The sequence below is a fragment of the Festucalex cinctus genome, chromosome 21 (genome assembly GCF_051991245.1).
Source record: "Festucalex cinctus isolate MCC-2025b chromosome 21, RoL_Fcin_1.0, whole genome shotgun sequence".
Taxonomy (NCBI): domain Eukaryota; kingdom Metazoa; phylum Chordata; class Actinopteri; order Syngnathiformes; family Syngnathidae; genus Festucalex; species Festucalex cinctus.
Genome location: NC_135431.1, coordinates 6,914,567 through 6,940,415, shown reverse-complemented (window position 1 = coordinate 6,940,415; position 25,849 = coordinate 6,914,567). Strand labels below are relative to the sequence as shown.

At 38.9% G+C, this 25,849-nt stretch overlaps 1 protein-coding gene across 4 annotated transcripts in view; it reads right to left on the bottom strand.

The window, feature by feature from the left end:
- LOC144010111 (uncharacterized) overlaps positions 1–25,849 on the bottom strand; it is a 292,179-nt gene that overhangs the window by 204,640 nt on the left and 61,690 nt on the right. For all 4 annotated transcript variants that reach the window (XR_013281142.1, XM_077510235.1, XM_077510236.1 and 1 more), the window contains one exon: positions 4,505–4,623. Coding sequence is in view for 3 of the 4 variants with exons in the window: in XM_077510235.1 (XP_077366361.1) it covers positions 4,505–4,623 (119 nt within the window). In the remaining variant the exon portion in view is untranslated. The remainder of the gene's footprint in view (positions 1–4,504; positions 4,624–25,849) is intronic.

Here is a 25,849-nt window from a genome sequence, read left to right as displayed (position 1 = left end):
CGTGGCCTTTCATTCAGGTTTTTTAAAGGTTTATTGACTCCTAAACATAGACACTGTGACATCCAGATTGCAAATAAAAAAATAAACAACAAAATAAATAAAAACCGATATACATTTTCGGGACGTTTTATCAAGTATTCCAACAATACCAGCGGTGCCATATTTTAAGAAGTATATTCAAATTGACCGAAAGCCATCACATCTGGACCCAAGCTGGCCCTCCGGGACCTATTCGAGGTTATCACGTCTGAACGCTACCCTCTCCATGTGTGCGCACGATGGCCGTGCTGCTGCAAAGACGTTTCCATGTCCCACATAGAGCAAAGAGGCAGCATTGTTCCAGCCCTCAACCCCAGAGGGATTCTTTACATGCTTGTGGGTTCACTGTAAAACATCTCACTTTCTCTGCTGACTGTGTGTCAGACAGCAGGAAAAGCTTGTCTGGGATTTATTGGTGATTGTGTATCTGCAGATGATGGATGCTTCTGTGGAACAAAGGTCTTGTAAAAGGATAAAGGGTCGAATTGCTGTTAAAGGTGTTTATTCCTTCCTGCACACTCTCGTTTCCTGTCTTGTGGCTGGATTGTGTTGAGCTACGTAAATTCACGACATACTTGACTTTAAACTCTGTGCATTAGTCAAATATCAATTTACTTGAATTGTAAACTTTTTGCCTGGCTTTTATTGAGAAAGGGTGTTTACAAATGTATGTTTATATAACATCTGTTAAGTTTTTCATTGATTAGCTGTAGTAGGACTGTAGTAAGAAAAGCTGTCAACAATTGGACTCATCTACAATAGGTCACTATAAGTCCGTTCTATGTAGCAACTAGACTAAGTGCAATTTCTGGAGAAATTGCGTGGGAATGCTGAAAGCTGAATGCTAATAGCTGAATGCTAATTTAGGAAACAAAGGAACTGAAAATTACAAAATAATTACCTATTAATTACTAGTAATAATAGTAGTAGTAGTCGTAGAAACAGGAGTAGTATTACTCGTAATTATTGAGTAGTAACTTGTAGTTAAATGATTGCGACATTTTATGTAATTGTAGTGAACAACAACAAATGTAAACAAAAGAACATTTTTTGAGTACAATACTGTATGTGTTCATGCAATCTACTACAAAGTTGAGCCAAACTGAAACTAAACTAATAGATCGATATTTTAGTGACAGTATCGATCTCACCTCTTTTTCTGTATATTTCTTCGACCGACCTCAGCAACTTAGGAAGATGTTCCGCTCTCATTCTCAATTACACTTGGAGAAGAAATAGGATTAGGGTGGTGCCGTTAAAGGAAATGAGCTCTGTGTTTTTCCATATAGCCCAAGCGCGTATCCTTTTGGCGATTGTACAAGGTTCCTCAACTTCTGGCTCTTAATGGGTGCCCTTTAATCTTGAGCCAAAACCAAGAAGTCAGATGTCCCATGCTGTATGTCACCACTGTATCAGTGCCAAAATGGTGCTAAAAATATACAATTTCAACCCATTTCAGTAGCATGTACTTCCAAAGAGTGAGTCACATCGTTTTCAATGATTGTTTTTTTTTTTTTTTCCTTGCCCAAATACAACCGTTTGTGGTCATATAACCCTGGGAATATATTTCATTTACTTTATATTGGAACTAATTAAACTGTCTCCGGGGAATTTCAAACTAAATTAAAATGTCATGTGTCCTGAAGCCATTGACATAATTGGTACTCCTGTTAATTCATCCTCACAAAAAATTTTCAGCAGGTTCAAGCTATATTTTTTGTTGCCGTTTGTTTGCCGCAGTGCTCTATTTCTAATGTGCACACACGCACATAAACCGTCAAAAGCTTTGCTCAGCTGGGACAACACCACAAGTCAAATATACAGCCAACACATATTCACTGGCTCCACGAAGGCTTTCACCAGTTTTCAGTCCACGCTATCAACGCAAACGCCCTAATTCAATTCAGAAGCCCCACTCCCACAACTCGGAGAGGTAAGGTGGGCAAAAACCATTTAAAGATTTCTAAACACATTTTTAAATGAATTCTGAAGTGTACAGGGAGCTAGTGAAGGGAGATCCGAAGTGGAGTTATGTGCTCCCTCTTACGAGCTCCAGTTGAGATGCAAAATCAAGTGCATTACTGTAATCCAGCCAAGATATAACAAAGGCGTGGACTGCTGTGTTTAAGTGCTGTTGTGGAAGGAGAGGCTTTACCTTAGCCAGCTTCTTAGGATTTTTTTTTAAAGCTGGATTTAACAACAGCACCAATTTGCCAGTCCAATTTAACCGATGCAAAAAGTCCTGTTTGCCAAATAGGATCTAAAGCACTCCAGCGTGCCACCGCTAATAAAGTATTTCTGCATTGCTGTTGCTTTTCACATTAAATCCAATTTTAGCACAGCGAGGTTATATATGTTGGCCACCCATGTATAACAGTAACAACATATTGAGATGGGTTTTTTTTCAATGCACAATCATTAAAGCAATAATTACAGCTAATTTGAGAGGTGCGAGGTGACGGCATGCATATATTGTTAACAGATTGCTTTTTCACATGTGCAAAACTATTTTGAAGGGTTGTTACAGAGTCTTGGCTGCAATTTGCGGTTTGCACAAATTAGGTTTTATTCGCAACACTTCATTTAATTTGAAAAACATACCGTCTGACACTGTACTGTCGAGATGACGAGGTGGGTGTGTTTTGTCTGCAAATAAGACCGTGTTCGTAAGAGTGTATTTCCAAAGTGTTTTTCGACTCGTCTGACGCCAGCACCACGGGGTGCCTGATCCCAGCTCAACTTCCAATTCTTCACCGAAACCACAGCTTGCATAAAAAAAAACGCACACATATGCACTTCTGCTGGTTGCGTTAATCTCATTGCTATGTACGAGGCAGTGCCACAGAGACGCTCATCAACCTTCTTGTCAGCCGCCTCCAGGTCAACCCTCAAGTGACGAAATTGCAAACACGGGAGTAGGCGCACAATGGGGAATAATACAGTCAAGACAGGTCAAGACTTAGGTCTTGTGGTGTCTTATATTTTCTATGCATTCATAGTAATATGCAGGGTTATTATAGTTTTGGAATTTTTCATTTTATTTTATTTATTTTTTTATTTAGTTTGAATTAGTTTTCAGGGTGGTTCTGTTAGGTTTTTTTTTAATTAGTTTTAGTTCTTTAGTAAATGCTTAGTTTTAGTTTAGTTAGTTTCAGTATTAGTTTTAGTTTTTGTTTTGTTTTTTAATGTGTACTATTGTGCGCAATATTTAAAAAAAAAAAAACACCATGGGTGTGACATCATTATTCAGGTTTATATCAAAATAAATCTACTAAAAATCACATTTAAAATCATCTCCAAAGTCTCGTGCATTAAATTAATTACCAAAGACTAAAATGAAGGACGTTTGCTATAATTATAGTTAGTTTTATTGTAGTTAGTTTTGTAAACATAAAATGTAGTTTCAGTTAGTTTCCTTTTTTTTTTAAAAGCATCTGTTTTTATTTCGTTAACGAATTGTTTTTTGAATTTTAGGTTGTTGTTTTTTTCCGTTAGTTTTAGTTAACTAAAATAACCTTTAACTCATTCACTGCCATTGACGGAAAAAGACGTCAAAGTATGCATTTTTTGTTGGTCTGGCAATGAATGTGTTAATAGCACCTGTGTTTTTCGACACCCTCCCTTCTTCCTTTGACATCGCCAAACATTTTTGTTTTTTTTATTTGAAACTGAGTCAAATGCCATTTTTAGCACGTTGCGGGCCACGAAAAAAACGGACGGCGGGCCGTAAATGTTATTTACGTAGTTTATTTATGTAGTTTGGACACCCCGGGGCCTAAATAAAGGGTTTACTTTACTTAGAAATGAGGTTTTACGTGTAGGAAGGCAATGTGCAGAGTGCTTGTCTGTGATCTGTTGCAAAACTAACTCCACTGCCAAGGTAAAGATCCTCTTTAAGACCTTCATCTTTTATCTTGCTGCCAGTGGGAGGGAAAAAAAAAATAAAAAAAATCGACTCAATTTGTTTTGAACTAAACTCATACTCTAACATAGTGCTGATAAACTCATTTGTTTTAATGGTTTTCATTTAACTTAATAAAACACGCGCAAGGTCTATAATTCAATAGCGATGAAAGATCTGCAGGATTTTTTTTGTGTTGTCTAAGCATCCTTTCTGTGCATAGAACACAGCTATAAACACACGACCGTTTTTTCAAAATGCCTTCCCCCCCCCCCCATCGTCTACAGATGGTGAATGCCATATTAAATGTTTTCTTTTTGCATATCAAAAACAGAGGTCACAGCTGCACTGCTCCGAAAACAGATGCAGATGTGCCGGCGCTGTTACCTGACAGCCAGGGCAGATGGAACATTTTCCGAGGGAGGAAGTGAAACGTGTGAAAAAGAAAAAAAACAAAAAAAAAAAAACAAACAAGTGCTATTTAGCCAAAAACAATGAGTCACCCCAGAGAGAGCCACGAAGATCAGAGAAGTAGAAACGGACAAAATATATGATTTAGCCCACCTTTCGCAAATGGTGTCAGCTTGCAGTCCAAATGGTCCAGACGGTGGAGGAGGTCTGTTGGTGTTGATGGCGATTTGTTATCTTTCACACAATTGTGTAAAACATCCTTCTTCAAGGTCCTGTTTGAAAATGAAAGAATCGATGCATTAACACATTCACTGCCAGCCCAGCAAAAATGCATTGCATCATTTGACGTCTTTTTCCGTCAAAGGCAGTGAATGAGTTAATATATTTTTTTCATCAGGCTTGACAGAGCAACAAGACCAGAAGGCCTTGTCGGCATTTTTTTTTTTTTTTTTTTGGTCCTTTGGCCAGATTAACATGTTAACTCTTTGACCGCCAAAAACGTTTAATCACGATTAATAAAATCACGATGTATGAATGTACACCGAAAAGCATATTAACAGTACTCATTCATGTACTCTTCTTACACTGCATAACACGTTTTATTGATGAAAGTCAACAGCTACTTTCTTCTTCTACTCCTTAAAATGTAGCTACAAGGTGAATCTCAATGCAAGGAAACACACTGCCCCCTCATGGCTAAATTGCATACAGCATAAACAGCACTCATAAAAAGGTGCGCGGACACACACTCAGACAATCCAATATTTTATTTATTTATTTATTTATAGTTTATGATGGGAGAAAGCAAAACGTTGGGCTGTGTCATAGTGACTCATGCAAGGTCCAGTATCAACAACAACTTTAAGTACAAATATATTTTTTTCTGGATTTAGGGGGATTAGCACATGGCTCGAGTAAAATGTTGTTTGATTCCATTGCAATTGCCATGTTCAGCTATATTACAAGACCCAATTACTTTGGGATACCAACAAACGGGATTACAGACGGTATTTGGTGCAAAGCGAGCTTTCCTGATGGATTTTTTTTTTTTTTTTTTTTTTTTGAAGCAAAGGATTTCACTTCTTGTCACCCATCCATCCGTTTTATTGACCGCTTATTCCTCGCGGGGGGTGCTGGCGCCTATCTCAGCTGGCTCCGGGCAGTAGGCGGGGGACACCCCGGACTGGTTGCCAGCCAATCGCAGGGCACACAGAGACGAACAACCATCCACACTTACAAGCACACCTCGGGACAATTTGGAGCGCCAATTAACCTGCCATGCATGTCTTTGGAATGTGGGAGGAGACCGGAGTACCCGGAAGAAGACCCACGCAGGCACGGGGAGAACATGCAAACTCCACCCAGGAAGGCCGGAGCCCGGACTCGAACCCAAGTCCTCAGAACTGGGAGGCGGACGTGCTAACCAGTCAACCACCGTGCCGTCCGTCAACCTTCTATTTGGCTACAAAGCTTTTGTGCTACTCACTTTCTGGTGTCCTGTTCTTTTGTTATCGACCCCTGGTAGAATTCTCCTTATTGAGCTAAAACAGCTGCAATCCCACTCGTCAATTTCCATTTCGTTATCGTTTCCATCAATGGTACACCATTTATAGTTGCATTTGAAGTAACTCGGGCTCCACTTGTGGATTTCAGGCCTTCATGGGAGTCAGTTTTTGCCAGATTGGACTGAGAAATTCCCCCACGTGGTCAATTTGTCGGGCTCTGGCACAAAAGAGGAGGTAGCAGTCCTGCTGCTGGGTGGTTGAGCTCCTACAGTTCCCTTCACGCTTGTACTGCTCTCTTTTGATACCACGCAAGGAGACACAACAAATCTTCTGCCCGTGGCATAAAAGGATGTGTTATCCTTGAGGGCTGCAGATACCACTTCATGCTATCACTAGTAACACGTTCACTGGAAAGCTGCAATGAAATTGCATGTAAAATCATGACATATGTTATTCTTTCCTAAATGGTTGGGTTAAGATGCCAGAAATGTGGAGTTCCCTTCATCTTACCATCTTACATCAAGCGTTTTATTACTTAATATAGCTCATGAGTAACTCATTTGCTCCCAATAACGTGTAAATATGTTTTTTTTATGTTTTAAGTGTCCCAAAGACGTATTTATACGTTTTTTTGTTTGTTTTCATAAGGCTTTGATGCAGCCTCTCAACTAGGGGTGTGAATTGCCTCGTACCTGACGATTCGATTCGTATCACGATTCACAGGTCACGATTCGATTCGATACCGATTAATCCCGATACGAATTTATAAGTCGATTGTTGCGATTTTTTTTCATTCAAATTTAGAAAATACTAATCAGTAAGCTTGTAGAGTGTAAGATTTATATGAAAATGTATTATTTATTTATCTGAAATTTCAGTCTTATAGAGGTTGTAATCTGTTTCATGTTTAAACAGCATTAAAATAAAATATTAAGGCTTAATGTTCCGTTCATATAACATTCTTCCATGCTTAAGGTGTGAATCCTTAAAAAAAAAAATAAAAAAAAAAAAAATAAAAAAAATCGATTTTTCCTATTATTGAATCGATTCGAGAATCGCGCGATGTAGTATCGCGATATATCGCCGAATCGATTTTTTTTTAACACCCCTACTCTCAACTGCAAAGAACGGTTGCAGAAATGGTAGTTATTACACAAACGGCCAGCAGGTGGCAGCAGAGCAAAGGAAATCAACCAGGGCCATCTAGAAAAATAGCTCAATTACTTACAATTTTAAATTGATTTGTGAAAACTGATTAAATTTAGCTCTCTTCTAATGCTAATTGCTGCAAAACGGAAACAGATGGAAACATACTTTTTTTTCCTGATGAAAGAAGAGACTTTAATCTTTCTTTTGATAGATTCCATGTTTTTATAGCAATGGAACACAATATTCTGTGGGCCTTGCAAAATTAGTCAAAATCTAGTAAAACAGTCGGGAGTGAATAGGATTTCTTCTGTGAAAATGGCTGGGAGTGAATGAGTTAACAGCTCTGTATGGATCTGCCATATGTATTAAGACAGGTGGAGAGGCTTGTGTGACAATTTTATAGACTACAAGTAGTCGCCATGGGGGAAAAAAACATCATACTGTCAGCCTATTGTAGTTACTAACGTTGGCATCAAGGTCCTCGATGTTGTACAAAGTGATCATTTCCAACTACCCAGCTTGTGTGGGTTTGAGGTTTTACATTCATTGATGTTCACTGGAGCCAGACAGGTTGTCGTCTTTGACCCTACAATCCCATGGGGCTAAGGGTTGTAGTCTGACCTATTGGCGTTTCCTCCCTGCCAGTCAACACTGCCTGTGTTGCCAGGAATATAGTTCTAACTTCAATTACGACCCCTGACACTGCTCTGCAGGCGGCCCACTAACCATTCAGCGGGGCAGGGGCCAGGCCTTCGGAGGGCAGACGTGTGTGTCGACGGAGTGGATACTGATTTCGACAATGTATCACTGCATTTGTGTGGGCTCACAAGCACATCATTTGGGTCACGGTTGTGCACTTCAGGGTGGTTGGTACTTTGTACCTTACAAGATACGACATTAGGTTGGTGTTTTGCACAGATATTAACATAAAATGTAACACTATTGTTGTGACAGTGTTAGATCGAAGTAAACACACAATTAACTCATTCACTCCCAAAAACATATTTATACGTTTTTTAGGTTTTTGTTTGCTAGAGTTTTTGTATGAAGGCTTTGATGCAGTTTCTGACCTGAAGTGGTCGCTTAAAGCGATGGTAGTTAAAAAAAAATAATAAAATAAAAACGGCCAGCAGGTGTCAGCAAAAAGTAAAAAAGGATAAGAGATCAACCAGGTCCACGTTGCAACAAGCTATTTTTCCAAGTATTTTCAACAGGTTTGTGAATAATGATGAAACTTAGCTAATTCTAATGCTAATTGCTACAAAACATAAAAACAGATAAAAAATATACCGTACTTTTTTTTTCCTTTTGGTAGGTTCCATGTTTTTATAGCAATAGAACATGAAAATGGCTGGGAGTGAATGAGTTAATACTACAAATAGTAACTAATGACAAAAAAAACAGAAAAATTACCAGTTCTCTCTAAACAACCCCAACGCAGAATGCCCATCACATCTTCTCATAACCTTTCACTTATCCAATCTATGATTGAACATTCCGTCAATATTGACAAAAGGTCCGTCAATCCGTCAATGACGGGCGTCCAGTTCGTTGACCATGGACGGGAAAGTTAAAAAGAAATTGATGAACTAAGCAGTGACGGAAGGGGGTAGAAGCACCTGTGGTTAAACAAACTGTTTCAGGGTTTTTACTTTCTGGACCTGGATTCACAAACCCTGATGACGATGTGAGCTGACAGTGGTTTTCGGAAGAAAATGGATGGATGGATGGATGGATGGAAAGTTTTTGGACTTGCTGCTTACATGCAGAGATGGATAAAGATTATCTGAATCTTTTGATAATATTCTTGAAATAGCGGAATTCCTTACAAATGCACATTGAGAAATGTTCTTAAACTGTTCAGCTATTTGCTAATAGCTAACATAACATAACACTCATCTGATTCCAATTAACCTGTTCACCTGTAGAATGTTCCAAACAGGTGATTTTGGAGCATTCCACAAAGTTCCCAGTCTTTTGTTCCCGGTCTACCAGCATTTTTTGGAACGTTGTTGCAGGCATCAAAAACGATAATGAGCAAATATGTCCTTGTAGTGTATCCAATTGAATATAGGTGGAAAAGGACTCGGAAATAATTCAACGTGATTGGAATTGGGGGTTGTCATTTCAATAACAAAAGAACAACAGCCCCCACTATTGTCTAAACAAGACCTTACAACTTCTACAGCCAAAATACCGTTTTGATAGGGTTAAAAGTCAAGAACCTGCTTCCTTCCTGTTTTATTGTTTGAAAAGTAGAATTTCGCTAAAAGCAGTACCTGAGAGCCTGCCAGACAATTGTCCCTTTCATCTTAAAAGACATGTCAGTGTAAGTAAAAAAGTATAGGCTATCACTGTGACTCTTCCTCAATCACTGCCTTGAGGCCAACGGAATACAAATACAACTGTTGCGCAGTGTGCTTGTGTGCGCACAAGCAAAGCATACGGGACCACTGAAGTGAAGAGAATCGAGATGATAACAACTTGCTATTGCTGCGAGTCCAATAACTGCCTCCTAACAAATGTCAATTAAGCCCCCAAAATGTCAGCAAAGATCTACCAATCTGGCGACCGAACCGAACCGGTGTCGGGGGACGTAGCAACTCTGTCGATGTGAAAATGATTGCTTTGCCCTCCCGCAGTCACAGGTCAGCAACATCATCACATTAACCTGAACAACTGCTCCATCATTTTGAAGACAAGTTGTCTATGTGCCAGATACAATTGTTTTCTGTACCTCAAGAATCCATAATTTAAGCATCATCCAAGTGAGAGTGGTTAAAAATGTATCCGTTCAGACTTGGAGCTCATCGCCATCTCACTAACTTCCAAGTCAATGTCCTTTCCACATCCCCTGCCACTCCTCTTCGGTTAGATCCAACATTGCCATATGCGCTCTATTTGCATGAGCAAGGACTAATTCATGGTGTCATCACGCAGCTGTCGCTGCAGATTAGCCAGACTAGCAGTCAGAGGGATCCCCCGTCTTAACATCTGTCTCAGTGCTGGATCATCAAATGGTTTCGTCGCAATAATTAAATAAAATACATCAACCGCATCTTGTTATAATCCTCCACAAGAGTGTTATCGAAAAACACCGCAAAGTCCAGACACTTGTGGACTCCACTCAAGTGCAACTAAACTACTTAAATCAATGAAGATGTTTCATTTCTTGAAACAAACATTGTCAGATCGTTTCATTGCAAAGCTAATTTTGGATACAAACATGACATAAGCACAGGGACAGTTTAAAGACGATGAGACTGGCTGGTTCAAATTTTTTGCGAGCAGATCCATCTGGTACCTTCTCCACAGTAATTTGGTCCGGAAAAGGCTGATTGGACGATGCGACATTCAACACGTTCGTTTTAACCAATCACGGCCACAGGTAAAAATTTCGTGTTCGTGGTTGTCGAAGGGGGGGGGGAGCACGAACATCTTACCAGCTAGAAATGCACGAAGCGCAAAATATGGCCCCTAAACCGGTAGTTTAGGACCACTGCTTTAACAGTTCATTCAGAAGAGGGAACAAATGAATCAGTCCAACTTTGTGATGATAAAAGCTTGATTTTAATTCTTCAACTGCCAAAAACGTCAAATTACGTATTCTAAAATCCTAATGAATTCCGCCATAAACGTTAATTGACGTTTAGTATGTTTTATTTTATTTTTTTTTTAATCAATGGGCAGTGCAACGTCTTGTCTTGTCATTGGGGTTGTGAAATCAAAAACACCCACTAACTATGGCCAGCAGATGGCAGCATTGTATCTCTTTTCAATGGTATATGGAATTACACTGAAACATGACGAATCTGATGCAATTTAACGTTTTCAAGGATGACGTGAATGCTCAAAGCCTTTGTCACATTAAATCTAATTCACAGAGTGTCACTAAACAAACAATATTAGTGTCAAAGTCACTGTTGTGCAAAAGAAATGATCTTTTCACAAAATGACCCATTTTCAAATGGTGATTACTAAAGAACAGACTAAGGTAAAACATCCTTTTTTTTCTCATGAAAGAATGGAATCCAATCTTTCATATGGTATCCACCAGGTTTATGTAGTCATACGGCCCAATATTGTTTTTACTTTGAAAGATGAGTGAAAATCGTCTGGCACTGGCACGGTTGTTTGGATAAGGTTTGGCAGTCAAAGAGTTAATGTGAAGGTTTGAAAGATTTTGTTGGATGTTTTTGTGTGCCCCCCCCCCCCACTCTATTTATCGAAGAAGAAATTTGGTCAGAGGCACTGATATTGGAAATAAGAGTTCCCGGGTTGGCCCAAAATCACTGCTCTAGTTCATCCAAAAAGGTTTCTGATGGAATTGAGGTTAGGTGCTGTCAAGTCCTTCGACACCAACGTCGGCCACAACCACCTTGTGGAGCTTGGTTTTGTGCACTGGGGCACAGTCAAGCTGGAACAGAAAAAGGGCCTGCCAAACCTCAGTGACACAAGCTGGAGGCATAAAATTATCCAGAAAAGATGTTGCAAGATTTAGGAGTGGTTAAGGATTAATTCAGTGAATGATTTAGATATTATTAAGCAGGGTTTGCCTCAATACTTTTGTTTATACAGTGCAAGGATCCGTCACATGCTCATCCTCCTGTTTTTCTAATCAGTTAATTACTTGCATAATTTAAAGTGGAAAAAAATGACCCCAATAGTTTGACATGAACAAATATTCTGAATGTCACACTCAAACATTTATTAAATGCATGTTATGTTTATTTTTCAAACACAACCTGTGCTACCTTTAACGAAGCCATCCGCTATCAACCTAAAGGATCATCTGCAGTCAAAATTAAAAGTGCGATTAATCTGCGTTAATACATGATTAATGCGATAATTTTTCATGATTAATTAATTAGTTAACTCTTTAACTCATTCACCCCCAGCCATTTTCACAGAAGCAGTCCCGTTCGCTCCTGGCTGTTTTACTGGATTTTGACTGATTTTGCAAGGCCCACAGAATATTGTCTTCTATTGCTATAAAAGCATGGAACCTATCAAAAGAAATATTAAAGTCTCTTCTTTCATCAGGAAAAAAAGTATGTTTCTATCTGTTTCCGTTTTGCAGCAATTAGCATTAGAAGAGAGCTAAGTTTCATCAGTTTTCACAAATCTATTTAAAATTGTAAGTAATTGAGCTTTTTTTCTAGATGGCCCTGGTTGATCTCCTTTGCTCTGCTGCCACCTGCTGGCCGTTTGTATAATAACTACCATTTCTGCAACTGTTCTTTGCAGTTGAGAGGCTGCATCAAAGCCTTCTGTATGCTCTAGCATTAAAAAAAAACGTATAAATACGTCTTTGGGACACTTAGAACATAAAAAAAACGTATTTATACGTTATTTGGAGTAAATGAGTTCATATGAATGTCATGTTTAGACTCGTGAGGTCACACATATAACATTATTGTCAAGAAATGTTTCAGGTTGACTTCCACTTTCATAATTACATAAAGATACCAACCACCCTGCTTAATATAAAACGACATCTGCTTTTGCCACGACCCATTGTGGATTGGATTCATACTGTAGTATTACACAGAATTAGAGTGGCAAAAATAAATCACTGGCGAGTGAAACTTGTAATTTGTCTCAGTAGTGTATCTCTTCCCCACGCCTGTATGCACTGCCTCGAGTCACGGCATACTCAGACGCCGGCTCATTTAGTCAGCTTCAATACATGGTGGATAATGCCACAATGAAAGATGTCTCAGAGGTACTCAATTAGAGTTGATTAGCTACACCTTGTGGCTAAGTCACCCTTGGAAAAAAAAATAATAATCTTGCAGAAAGGACAAAAATAGGGAAATAAAAATGTCTGTGTCCACCAGCTGCCAACCCTCCATTAACAGTCTTGCAAACTGCGTTTCCACCTGCCCCAGCAGGTTAAACTGACATCCAATGTTTTGTTTCCCAACTTGACAGCTTGATACCCAGCAAAGTGTGATCGCCTTGGAGATTGTTTGTTCTTTTCATTTTGTGAGCGGTCTGATATGAAACGGGTATAAATACTGTATGTTCCAGATGAATGGGCGTTCTGCGTATATAATTGGATTATTTGTCTGGGTCCAGTTGGGTGGCAGCAGCAGCCCAGGGAGTTTTATACTCAATAGGAGCTCCTTGGGCCAACTCTGCATGATTCAATCCATGCCAGAGGCGCAACATAAGAAATGGTGGAGCAAGGCAAGCTGCAAAGCGCAGTTTGGGGTTCAAAGAGTGTAATGGGAGACTAATTGTATTCCCCAACAACTATTAATAAACAACTATTGTCATGGCCAGATTCGCATGCGCCAGAGTTGTGCCAGAGTTCATGACCTGTTATGTGTCTGTTTAGGTACTGATGTAACAAGTGTTTGTTTACAAAACGTGATGTTCGTGATGCCAACCTTTAATCCTTTAGGTGATGTCGGGACCTATGTGATGTCTGTTCTTGGACTGTTATGTGTCTGTTTAGTAGGGGTGTGCCAAAAAAATCGAGTCATAAAAGAATCGAGATTCTCATTTATTAATCGAATCGAATCGATAATATCAAAAAATCGATTTTATTTAAATTAGAAATGAAGAAGAATGGGAAAAGGCAGTTGTAGCCCACATGCTGTTTTTTTGTGGAAAAAGGCACTTACAATACAAAATTAATAAATGTTTAAACAAAAAAAAAAGTATAACGTCTATTTGTCATTTTGTCTTGCAAAGCAGACTCGAGTAGATCGTGACAATGTCGTGCATAGTTGTAAATTGAAGCAGAAATCATTTGTCAATCAAATAATTTCGAATCGAAAATCATTTGAATCGAAAATCTATTCTGAATCGGATCGTAGACCCAAAATTCATAATCGAATCGAATCGTGAGACAGCCAAGGACACCCAGCCCTACTGTTTAGGTACTGATGTAACAAGTGTTTGTTTACAAAACGTGATGTTCGTGATGTCAACCTTTAATCCTTTAGGTCATGTCGGGACCTATGTGACGTCTGTTCTTTAGTCCGTTACGATTGACTGTCTGTGGGTGCAGTCTGAGAATTTGGTGGTTTGCCGGATTATTGTCTGTCCTGTGTACTGCACCTCTGAGTTTCTGCCTCTCGATGTGAATACATGGAGAAAATCTTATTTGTGTCTGCATTTGGGATCCAAACCTTTCAGTACACAACAACTATGATTTTGGTCAATTGTTTTCAGAAGAAAAAGCTGGGAATTAATGCCAATTTCCTCTCCTCTGCTCTCATTATACTCCATTCAAGGTTATTATGACATTTTATGTTCAAAGTCAGTTTTTGCGTACAGCAGCCAGTTCGCTCTTTGCCAACACTTTGAATTGGTTGCAAAGGTGCATACAGTGTGTAAAATTGTTGTTTCAAGGTTTTGGAATCGTTCCGTTGATTATAATAATTTCAGTGCACAGTGTCGCTGTATTCAGTAGATGGAGGTCAGAATTCCACAGAATACAACAGTGATACAATGCATTTGCTTGACCATACGACCTTGCCAGTTACAACTTAGTAAGATGGTTTGAAAATATGTACTGGAAACTACCAAGTAAGGAAATAGCGGTGAAATAGATTAAAAGTACTGTCTGCAATTGTTTCACTTGACACCCAAATGGTGAGCCAACAGAAACAGTTTGCAAAAGGACAGATTGCTCCAAAAAAAGATTTACAAGAAAAAAAAAAACGAGACAGGATAATGATTGTATCTGTATCACATCAATTACCAGCAAGTTCAGAACAAAGAAAGCAGACGAGTCCAATCATTCTTTCCAACTATAAAAACACTCTGTGCTTCTTTTAATTAATAAATGCTGCCTTTACTATAATAAAACCGCACGTTCTTTGTGTTCATGGATAAGGTTTTATGATGGTGTAAAACCCTTTTCACATGTTGCTGGATAGATGTTCGTCTGCTTCAGTACAACTGTAGCTGCCCTTTAGTTTTTGTCTATGTGGTCCGCCACAAAAATATAGCACAGACTCCGTTTCTCTTGAGCTATTATAATAAGCATAATACAAATCAAACTTCACACATCCTGTTCAAAGTCGTATTTGTAGCGAAAACAGTCACCGAGCCACACAGTTTCAGAACACTCGTTCGAAAGAAGTTGACGACGCGGTATTGCACCCCCGGCCTGCATTATCTTTTTTTATTATGGCCACTACTACGACATTATATTTATTCTTTTTGAAATTGTGCGGCCATAGCGGATGTCAACTGCCCCACGCGGTGCCACCGGGTTGACTTATTTTGGTAGTATATATACAGTAGCAGTTATAGCTGAAATGGGGATTATATGGGCCATATCCAGCCACAGTCTCTGGCCGGCCATCATGGCGTCAAAAAAAAATAAAAGAAAAGAACTATGCATTTATTTTGAAACTGAGCACATCTCTCCACATATCACAACTTTTTCATTTGAGGGCCACATACAGAAAATCAGGACGCAAGGGCCACATAATTTTAAGAAAAGAAATTGTGTTTAGTCCTAAAAATTGTACAAAAAAATTATTTGTGCTTTTGCATATTGAGAAAAATTCGACAGTATATAAACCAATTTATTTGTAATATGGCAGTAGGGTTATTATAGTTTTGGAATTTTTCATTTTAGTTAGTTTTTATTAGTTTTCAGGGTGATTCTGTTAGTTTTTATTAGTTTAGTTCCTTAAAAAAATGCTTAATTTTAGTTTAGTTTGTTAATTTCAGTATTAGTATTGGTTTTTATTATTTATTTAATCATTATTATTATTTTATGTGTATTATTTGTGCACAATAATTAAAAAAAAAAAAAAAAAAAAAAAACACGGGGAGCAACGTCATCTAAATGGTGCTTTTCTATTGGCTGCTGCTAGATGTCATTTCTGTGCGACATACTTTCAAACGTCATTATTCGGGTTTATATCAAAATAAATCTACAAAAAAAATAATCACATTTAAAATCATCCCCAAAGGCTCATGCGTTCAGTTAATTACCAAAGACTAAAACGAAGGACATGTGACCGACATCACTCGTGTGCACCTCTCTCCACACAAGACGATTCGATACTGTTATTTGTCCTTGCTTGGCGCCTTTCTATCCGTCTGCATTCTGACATACGTATCCAGTAAAAAACAGTTAAGGCCATCAGGGGGAGGCTGAGCCGTTCGCCCATGTGGGCGGACGGCCTAGACAGTATAAGTGCAGGGACGATTCTGACTGTTCGTATAATATCGTGAGCGTTAAGATACAAGAACCAGTGGAAGTTCCCACCCAGAACTTTACAATACGGTATCCAATACATTATAAGGACGGTTCTATTTGGAAGTGGAACAATTTGATTCGGTTTGACTCCGAGGGAGTCCGATTCCATTTGATACGGTACGGCTAATTTTGAGAGGGTTAGCCTATTGTAAATGTGCAATTTCCTTCAAAGATTAAACTCTCCAAAAAAAGATGATTCAATACGTATCCCTATATTTTTTTAAAGTGGAACAATTTGGTTCAAATTGGATGCACTCGCATTTTATAAAACAAAGAAACGACTTTCTAGTTCAAACCGGTTCAATTGAGGGTAACATTTCAGTTCCTCATATAACCCTTTGAGAAAATTCTCCACCACTGGGTTAAAATACAGAGCTTTGTTGATCACATTTGTCAGATTTAGGCATTATAAAAAATGACATTTTAAACCATTTCATACCATGTCTCATCCATTCTTCTTTTCCCCAGAGAAGTAGCTTATATACAAAAAAATATGCCTCACCTTGTGTAGCCGAACTAACTCCAGTAATAAATGCCAATTTTCAGAACACATTATAAAGCACCATTACAAAGGCGTGCTATGTCTCACAACAACGGCCGACTGCGGAATGGCGTGTCCCCGTTGTTCTGCCCCTGCGCTGCAATCGTAATGGCAGAACATCATGTCCTCCATTTTGTTTCATCAGGTTTTAGACTGAACAGAAAGGCATATGAAAGGGGCAATTTTCTCTGCCTTGAAAAGGCCGAGTAGATGGTGCTACAGAGAGCCACGATGATTCGCGTGAGACTCTTCAGAGACACACTGCAGCTTGCGAGCGTTTTGTTTGAGACGAACCAAATGGGGTACGGATGGATTATTTAACCGTCACATTGCTGGTTCTTTAAATATATTCATAATTCATACTAACAATGACATGCTATAACATTTGTGGAATGTGAGTTATGAAGCAAAATCCAGCCATTTTTATCCATCTCAGGGGGCGGCCATTTTGCTGTCAACTGAAAATGACATCAGAGCTGCTCAGGGCTCAGGCAACGACCAATCACAGCTTACCCGTTTTCTGAAGCTGAGCTGTGATTGGTTGTTACCTGAGACGTGAGCAACTGTGATGTCATTTTAAGGCGACAGCGAGTGGCAAAATGGCCGCACCCTGAGATAGATAAAAATGGCTGGATTTTGCTGCTTAACTCCTATTCAACGAAACGCAATATTAACCAGAATATTGTATTTAGACTAGTGGGGCTGCATCGAACATACTGGGAGTCCTCGAATTACGACGTACGCAACCTACGTCGTTTCGACTTTACGGCGTCCGTACGTCGTCCGTAGCACCTTCTTTTTTTTTTTTTTATTTCCTACAGTAATCATGACATTTTAAAGTTAAAGTTGTGTTGTCGTTACCTCCAATAACGGACATCCATCGAACAGGTCGGTTCGCCATCAGACGCGTCACATTTCCTTGTTTATGTTTTAATTAGCTCCTCCCTGCCGTCCGTCGGCATTGAATGTCCGTACGGAAACACGAAATATCCTTCTGAGTGGCCCAAATATGTTTATGTAAATGACCGTACAAACTATTTTGATGTAAATATCGACTAACGGTGAAATCCGACTTGAGTCGAAATTCGGGTTACTTCGCCAGCGTAGGAACGGAACTTGGCCATAACGCGAGGACTTCCTGTATTGTTAAGATTTTTTTTTTAGGTTTGAATTTAATACAGTCAAATCTCGGTTTTCGAACATAATCCGTTCCAGAAGGCTGTTCTAAAAGCGATTTGTTCGAAATCCGAAACAGTTTTTCCCATTATAACTAATGTAAATAATTTTAATCCGTTCCAAGTTTTTTTTTTTTTTTTTTACTATTTTACACCATAAACTGCAATGTATACCGTTTACCATAAATAGAAAAGGGTAGAAATAGACACCGTTTTATTTAAATTCAATAGTTCTGTGCACTACTTTCCTCTTTTCTTCACCAGCTTTACCACTTGCAGTTGCTTTCTTTGGACCCATGATTAGGGGCTAATACCCGATGCAAAACTAAAGATTTGCGTAAATAACAATGAACAGGTCTGCTCTAAACGAACTCTGAACACGAATGTGCTACGGAGGAAGCATCCTGGGCATTCGATTTCAGGTACGCTCGGCTTTTTTCAGTTTGGGTGAGAGCTGAATTTTTGGACGAGAATTTTCTGGTTGAAAACTCATTTGGTTGAAAACTCATTTGGTTGACGTGTTCGAAAACTGAGGTTTGACTGTACTAGAATGTGCCTACAGCTATTTGATTCAATGTGACCTGAGCAAAAAATTAGGTCTCGCAAATGTGAAGAGTTGGAGAGTAGTCTCGCACAGTGCATCTGCTACATCCATGAATTATGGAGCACTTTAGTGGTGCCACTCACTAATCAGTTTCCTGATTGGGTAGTGAGTGTGTAGTAATGGTGTTGTGTGCTCACATATCCGTCGCCATGCAAATATCTGGGCTGGAAACACCACCACTGGGTAAACGCACACGCACAGGTCTTGTGCGAAGCGCACGCACGCAGCTGCATCGCCTCCTCGCCTTGGCCTCGTCCGCTCGCCGACAGCAGGGAAAACAGAATCGTGTTCTGCTGGGGCCCACTGCTGATGAGGAAAAACACGGATCGGTATCCCGCACCTTCTCCAGCCAATCAGATACAGGGGGTGCCCTGGGAGCAGAGGCGATGGACATACACACTCCAGCGGCAGAGAACAGAGCTGTCCAGAGCGAATGCATGCCCACGCTTACGCCATGACTGATTCTGGCGGAGGGGTGTCTGGTTGCGTCTGGCTGGTCTGTGCATGTGTGTATTTGGAGAAAGAATGCCTCTGTCTTCTGGCTGGCTCTCGGCTTTCACTCTGCTTCCTATGGGTTCATCTGTGCATGTGTGTCCACAGGGTTTGGTTCCCTTCTTACAAATAAGAATCTGGTTCATTCCTTCCTTCCTTAGTTATACAAAGCGTATCTAACTAAATCCCTATGCAAACGCAACATCTACAGGAAGACAAAAGGGATGGGCGAGGACATCTTATGGAGTGTTTGTTTATGGCAGAGATAGGTCGGATTGAGTGAGAAATGGATGAATTGATGAAGGGACAGAAGAGTGGATTGAGGACAAGGAATCAATGATGGCGGCGGCGGTGACGGATGAATGAGGCGCCATAGGTCGTGCGAGAGACGAAAGCAGAGAAAAAATGTCAGATTGGGGGCGGCGTGGATCAGTGCTAGAGTGGTCGTCTCCCAAACCAGAGGTTTTGGGTTCGATCCAATGCCATTGTGACCACGTCGAAGTATCTTTGAGCAAGATACTGAAGCCCCAGTTGCTCCTGACGCAGTGTCATCGGTAGGTGAATGAGTAATCGCACTTTTGAGGGCCTTGGAAGGTAGAAAAGTGCTATATGAATCAAGTACCATTGACCAAAGATGGTGTTTGAGATGGTACAAAGCGATGGGTTAAACACGCAGAAACTCAGGTGACCTGTTTTGAAGGTGACCTGTAAGTTGACAGAGAAATGAGATGATTAATGCCCACTGCTTGCAAAGACTATGGTCCAGTCATCCTGCAGTGTGTGTGTATGGAACTACAGAACTCCATTTTTACAAGCTAGATATGTGAAAATTGGGAGGCCTACCAAAAGTATGATGTAACCATATGCTAAACCTAACAGGAAGTCCGCCGTTTTGGATTTGTTTTGGGAATTATGCATCATTTTGGGCCATTTCATGAAACTTTGCACACAATGGCAAAAACGTTTACAATTTAGACGGTTTTTGTCGTATGAAACAGTACCCCAACGTGCCAGTACCTCGTGGCCCTTTATAGCTGCTCGCAGCTCTAGTTATTATTATGTATGCAAACAGCAGACTTAAAATATTGCTATTGGCAATAGAGCATGACTCCCTCTTGTGACTGCAGCCCTAGAAATATTAAGAATCTCCAAAAATGCATTGCTAGACAATATGTTAGAATATTTTTTTGTTGGTATTTAAAAAAAAAAAAAAAAAAAAAAAGATACAATAAGTCTCAGGTGTAATAAATCACATTAGCAGACGGAATTTTTTTTTTTCCGCACCCGGTTAGTAGATCAGCTTCCATATCTGTTTGCATGCACAATCAATTGTGTGCCCATTTTTGTGAAGCAAACCTTCAGTAAATAAAACTGTTGCATTTTCATGACTTATTTACTCTTGACCCGATGTTCAGCTTAACGTTTGATGCTCAAGTCTCTGCGTTCAATATCCATCTATCCATCTGTTATCCAAACTGCTTATCAAATGACACAATTTGGAGAATATTATGTGGATGAGTCGAAACTATTTTGAAAACAAATTGACATATGCTTTATAAATATTCTGAAAGTGATTTGGTACCTTGATGTCCAGTTTAAAGAAAATATAGTTTCTAAAATGGATAGAAAACCCTTGACTTTTTTTTTTTTTTTTTTTTTTTTTTTTTAAAGGAGGCTTAGTTTAGCTTTTAAATGATGTTTAAAGTATTTTTTCTTCATTTATTCATTAAATATATTCATTTAAATGTTTATCCGTATTTATCTTCTCATTTATTTGGACTGCAACTCCATTTTGGCTTGATTGGACGATATCTGAAGAAACATCCCCAGGTGGCACACCGCTTCAATGTGTCCTCTGTGGTTTGACACGTTTTCTGTATAAGCATGTGCACCCGCTATGAGTGAGTATTGATTTACTGGTATGTACAAAAACGGGTGTAGGTGTGTGCGGTAGGCAATGGTCATTAGTAGAGGAAATGAATAGTTGCCACCATGGTTCACAGGACCCTAATGAGGTGACCGGACCCTTGGCTCTCTGCTCTCTGCTCCTTGTTTTATATGATCTGTGTGGCCAGGTTTCTCTCATCATGTGTTTTTAGAACACCGAGAGGCCTCATTACCATTTTCGCTATTGTTTATTTGGAAGGGAAAAGAAAAGGCAAGGAGAAAGATGAAAGAAATGTCTGATCAATTGTTTCCTGTCGCACGACCTTTGACAAGACTTGGTTTGTTCTTAGGGTCTACAAAAACGCGCTTCACTTTTCTTTTCTTTTTTTAAAGGTTTTTGAAGGTTGTTTGTTTTCTTGAAGCTGTGATGTTTTGATGGAATTAACTAGATCAGTGCCAGGTTGCTTTTTGGGGTCATATAATCCTGTGTGTGTGTGCGCGTGTGTGTGTGTGGAGGGGGTTGGTGTTCGGTATTAGATAGATGGATAACTCTCTCTATAGCTAGCTAGCTAAGTAGCTTTAGGTAGCAAGATAGCTAGCTAGCAAGATAGATAACTACCTCTCTAGCTAGCTAGCTAGCTAGCTAAGTAGCTTCAGGTATCAAGATAGCTAGATAGCTAGATAGACAGATAGATCACTATTTCTCTAGCTAGCTAGCTAGCTAGGTAGCTTCAGGTAGCAAGATAGCTAGCTCGCAAGATAGCTAGCTAGCTTGCTAGATAGAATGATAGCTAGATAGCTAGATCAATAAGGTAACAGGTAATTTTGCAATGTAATTCACAAAAACGTGACATTTCTACAAAATACTAATTGAAACATAGAAAGATGTGTAATGAAGCAATTGACGGTTGTTTAACTGTTGACGCTAAACAAATACGTATAATTAACCTTGGTTGGATTAGACATGAACAAAATCCCCCAAACACGAATGTGTTTTGGTCCAATCAAAAAAAATGGCTTCCAAATGCTACATTTGACGAAAACACAATACTGCTCTTGTCCGAAAGAACTTTGGTGCCGTTTTTCCTTCAGCAGGATCTTGGAGCCTTAGGAATCAAAATAAAATGTCAGGGAAAAATGAAAACATTTCACTGACATCTATCTGACTGACTCCCATTTAACACGACTTTCAATGTGATTGGTTAATTCCCAGTTAGTGGGTGTGCACACTTGTGCAACCACATTATTTTGAGTTGTTTTTATTTTTGTGAAGTAAAAAAAAAAAATCAGTTGAGTTGGACACGTGTTGGGAAAACAGTGTGTAGACTTAAAACGAATCAAATAAATTAAATTATTATTAAATCTATTTTATACTATTTATTTTCTCTCTCAGTAGGCAGAAGCAATGACATCAGAAATAATATGTTGTACTGCATCTATTATGACTTTAAATGTTAAAGAATTTAGAATTAGAATTTAGAAAAGCAACATGCATCTCAAGAAAAAATTCGCATTCATTTGCAATTATGTTCCTGGATATTTTATGAATGCACGGATTCCATTATCTGTGCTGGTTTTAGCTCCGTTTGATCTCCACCGGTCCCTGATGGAAATGTCTGGCCCTTCAGCTGCTAAACACTTCCCCGTGTTCGCCTGCAAGGTGCTAATTTTCTCTGTCATGCTTGGAAGGCAGCGGAAATTTGCGGGTCACAAAAAACCAAAACCGACTCTCAAGAGTTCAGACGTCCGCAAGGCGCTTTTTAATCATTCTGCGCCGATAGTTAAATCGTTCTCCCTTGGTCAATGTTATACTTCATCACTAAGTTTTTTTTTTTTTAATTGCCCAACTGCTTCTTCATCAAGAACAAAAAGAAGCCATGATGACGCTCGAAAAGTTTTGCGAGCAACTGTTTTCTCTCTGCATTCACGGTTGACCAGACAAGTTTTGGCGAAGGTTTTGAAACATTTTGTTATTGTAGGCGTGCTGCGCTGTAAATGAACCGCATTGTCGGATGGAATCATGGGCTCACTAGCCACAATCACCGTTTGAGGGTCACCTTGGAAAAACAGAGCGGCTGATTATAATGATCAGCTTCAGCTGGCTGCTGAAAAGGGGCTGACAGGAGGAGCTCACATTGTGATGTTTGCCTATTTAGGCAGAGACAAGAAATCAAATCGACTCATTTGTTGACGTTTGTGGGGGTTATGAACTATAACAAATGGAGGGTGGGGGAAGACGGTCACAAAGATAGCAACGAAAGAAAAATAACCAGCGCTGCATATTGATTTTCATGAATCTTCTGTCTCTTTTTCTCAAACAAAAGGTTGCACATATCTTTGAGTCAACTGGAATTTAATCGTGTCGTTATTTGGCACCCCACCACTCGCCGCGTGTCACCTGGGATTGGCAAGGCTCCCCTGTGAAGCTGCACAGGATGAGTGGTACAGAAAAAAAAAAAGAGAGCTACATGCTTGGATGGATGGATAGTCAACACACAATGTCACATTTAGAAATGAACTCGCGCGTAAAACCTAAAGGAAAGCTGGTGATAATAACAGTAGGGATGTAACGATAAGTGCAATATCGTGATATTAAAACTGCCACAATATCGTCGTCATCATGTTCACAATATTTAAAAGCAACACATCTGTTAAAAAAAAAAAAAAAAAAAAAAAAAGAGTCAGGTTGATTTCCATTTGTGCAGTTCTAGCACCCTCTAGTGGCTAGTTTATTAGTGCAATTTAATTTTCAATAGGTATGTTTTGGCCTTCTATGTTTAAAATTTATGCTAATTGTCAGATGAAGGGGAATCTAATTTGCTTGTGAAGCGAAAAATGTGTGCTTGCATTAGCAAGTAAGTTCCTCAATATTATTAGAGTTTGTAGGTGGTTTCTATGCATTGCTGTTATATATGAAAGCACAATATTGTGCTTTTTTAGTGTGAGTTCTTTTTTTTTTTTTTTTTTTTACAATATTGTGATCTGTTTTAAATATCGCCACTTATCACTTAACTGATGCATGAAATTAATTCACAAAGGAAGACACAAATAAAATTTTTCCTTTTTTTTGTCATTAAAAATCCCCAGTATTAAAAAAAAAAAAAAAAAAAAAAAAAAAAAAAAAAAAAAGTTCGAGGTGCGGTATTCTACAGGGGCCTTAATAAGAAATGAAAAATGTTCTGATTGTTCAAATGTTTGCCGATACTTAAGCAGTGCGTACGAGTTGTAAATAGATAAATAAATCAAATAAAATCACTGATTTATACCACATTTCATACACAACATAACTTAATGTGTCACATATTGTAATTAAAAGTACAATATTTAAAAGCAATTACAAGGTTAGAGATTTACAAGCAATGTAAAAATACCTTAAATTTATTAATTTTTTTAAAAGAGGATATAGTGCAAGAAAAAGACATTAAAAAAACGTGTAAATATGTCTTTGGAACATTTAATGCATTTAAAATAGAACTTATTTATACGTTTTTGGGAGCAAATGAGTTAAAAGTATGGGGTTGGGGGGATGTTTTACATGGGTACGTAACGTATTCACAGAATTTTACGGCAGTTTCAGTAAAAAAAATTAAATAAAAAAAAAAATAAAAATAAAAAATGTACAATGTGGTTTCAGTTCGATTTCTGGGTTTGTTTGTTTTAGCAATCTCATTTTAAATTTATTGAAATAATAAAAGTTTCTCCACTTTTAGTTTGTTATTTCATTAATTTCCATGAACTAAAATAACCTTAACACAAGAATGAAAAGCCACTTCAGTCAAATCCTCTTAATATTCCTCTTGAATTGGCATGAAACAATGATACCTAAATCCTTCCTGTACCGTTCAACTCACATTATATGCATAATAGCCTGTGATGGAAGAAACAAGGCAGAGTTGATGTTTCTGCTTTCCCCCCTCAGGACAGATCTGCACTCAGCCACAATTTCTACAGAGCTTCCACTGGGCATGTTTGTGAGCTTCTGATATTCTCCTTGTTTGGCGCAGGACCCCGTGCGCGCTTCCTTTTGTGTTTGGGAAGCCTTTGTTTGCGTGCATATGCAAGCGTGCCTCTGGAACCAGCGCGAGTAATGACAATAAAGCCCTCGTCTGTAAATCACGCTCGGTGCCAGGTGACAGCCAGCACGCCAATTCAGAGGATGTGTTGCCGCGCTCGGATTGTGTTTTTGAAAAGCTGAACGAGATTTTTTTAACATTTTAAAGATTATTATTTGGTTATTTTTTTTCCAAAACTTTTTCCGTCGTCAGTAATGCAAAACAAAACGTCCAACTCAACCCTACGAACGGGCTATTAAATGTTCATTTACACAAACCCCCCCAATTTAATCGAAATGACAACGTCCGATGTAACGAGTCAACGTGAATAAAAATCTCATATGCGTTTCCAGAAAAATGCATAATGATACATAATGACTGATAATTATAGATAATACTCCAGCTGGTTGTTTGTAGGAAATAATTAATGGTAAATAAAATGTTTTATTGTGGCAGACATGGCAAGAACTGTGACACCAGCTGGTATGTTAAAAGTGTCGAAAGAGAGGGGGAAAAACAATTGAATATGAAACATATCATTATAAAATAATAGTCTCTTTTTTTTTTTTTTTTTTTTCCCCAACATATGAATTCAGTTATAACCCAGTTTGAGCGATGTGTGCGCCAATGGGAGACAAGCCCCCACCAAGTGCACCTGAGCTCCCATAAAGCCAGTCAATTGACCAACGTGAGAGGTTCGTCAGATTGAACATTATGCGCTCCGGGACCGTGACTGAATCCTGATGTCACTTTTGTATTTATTTTTTTTTTTATTCTCCGGTTTACATTTTTACTATTAAATCAATCAGCACCCTCTGCCACTTGTACCTTGCCCAGCTGTGCCTCGTTGTGTCAATT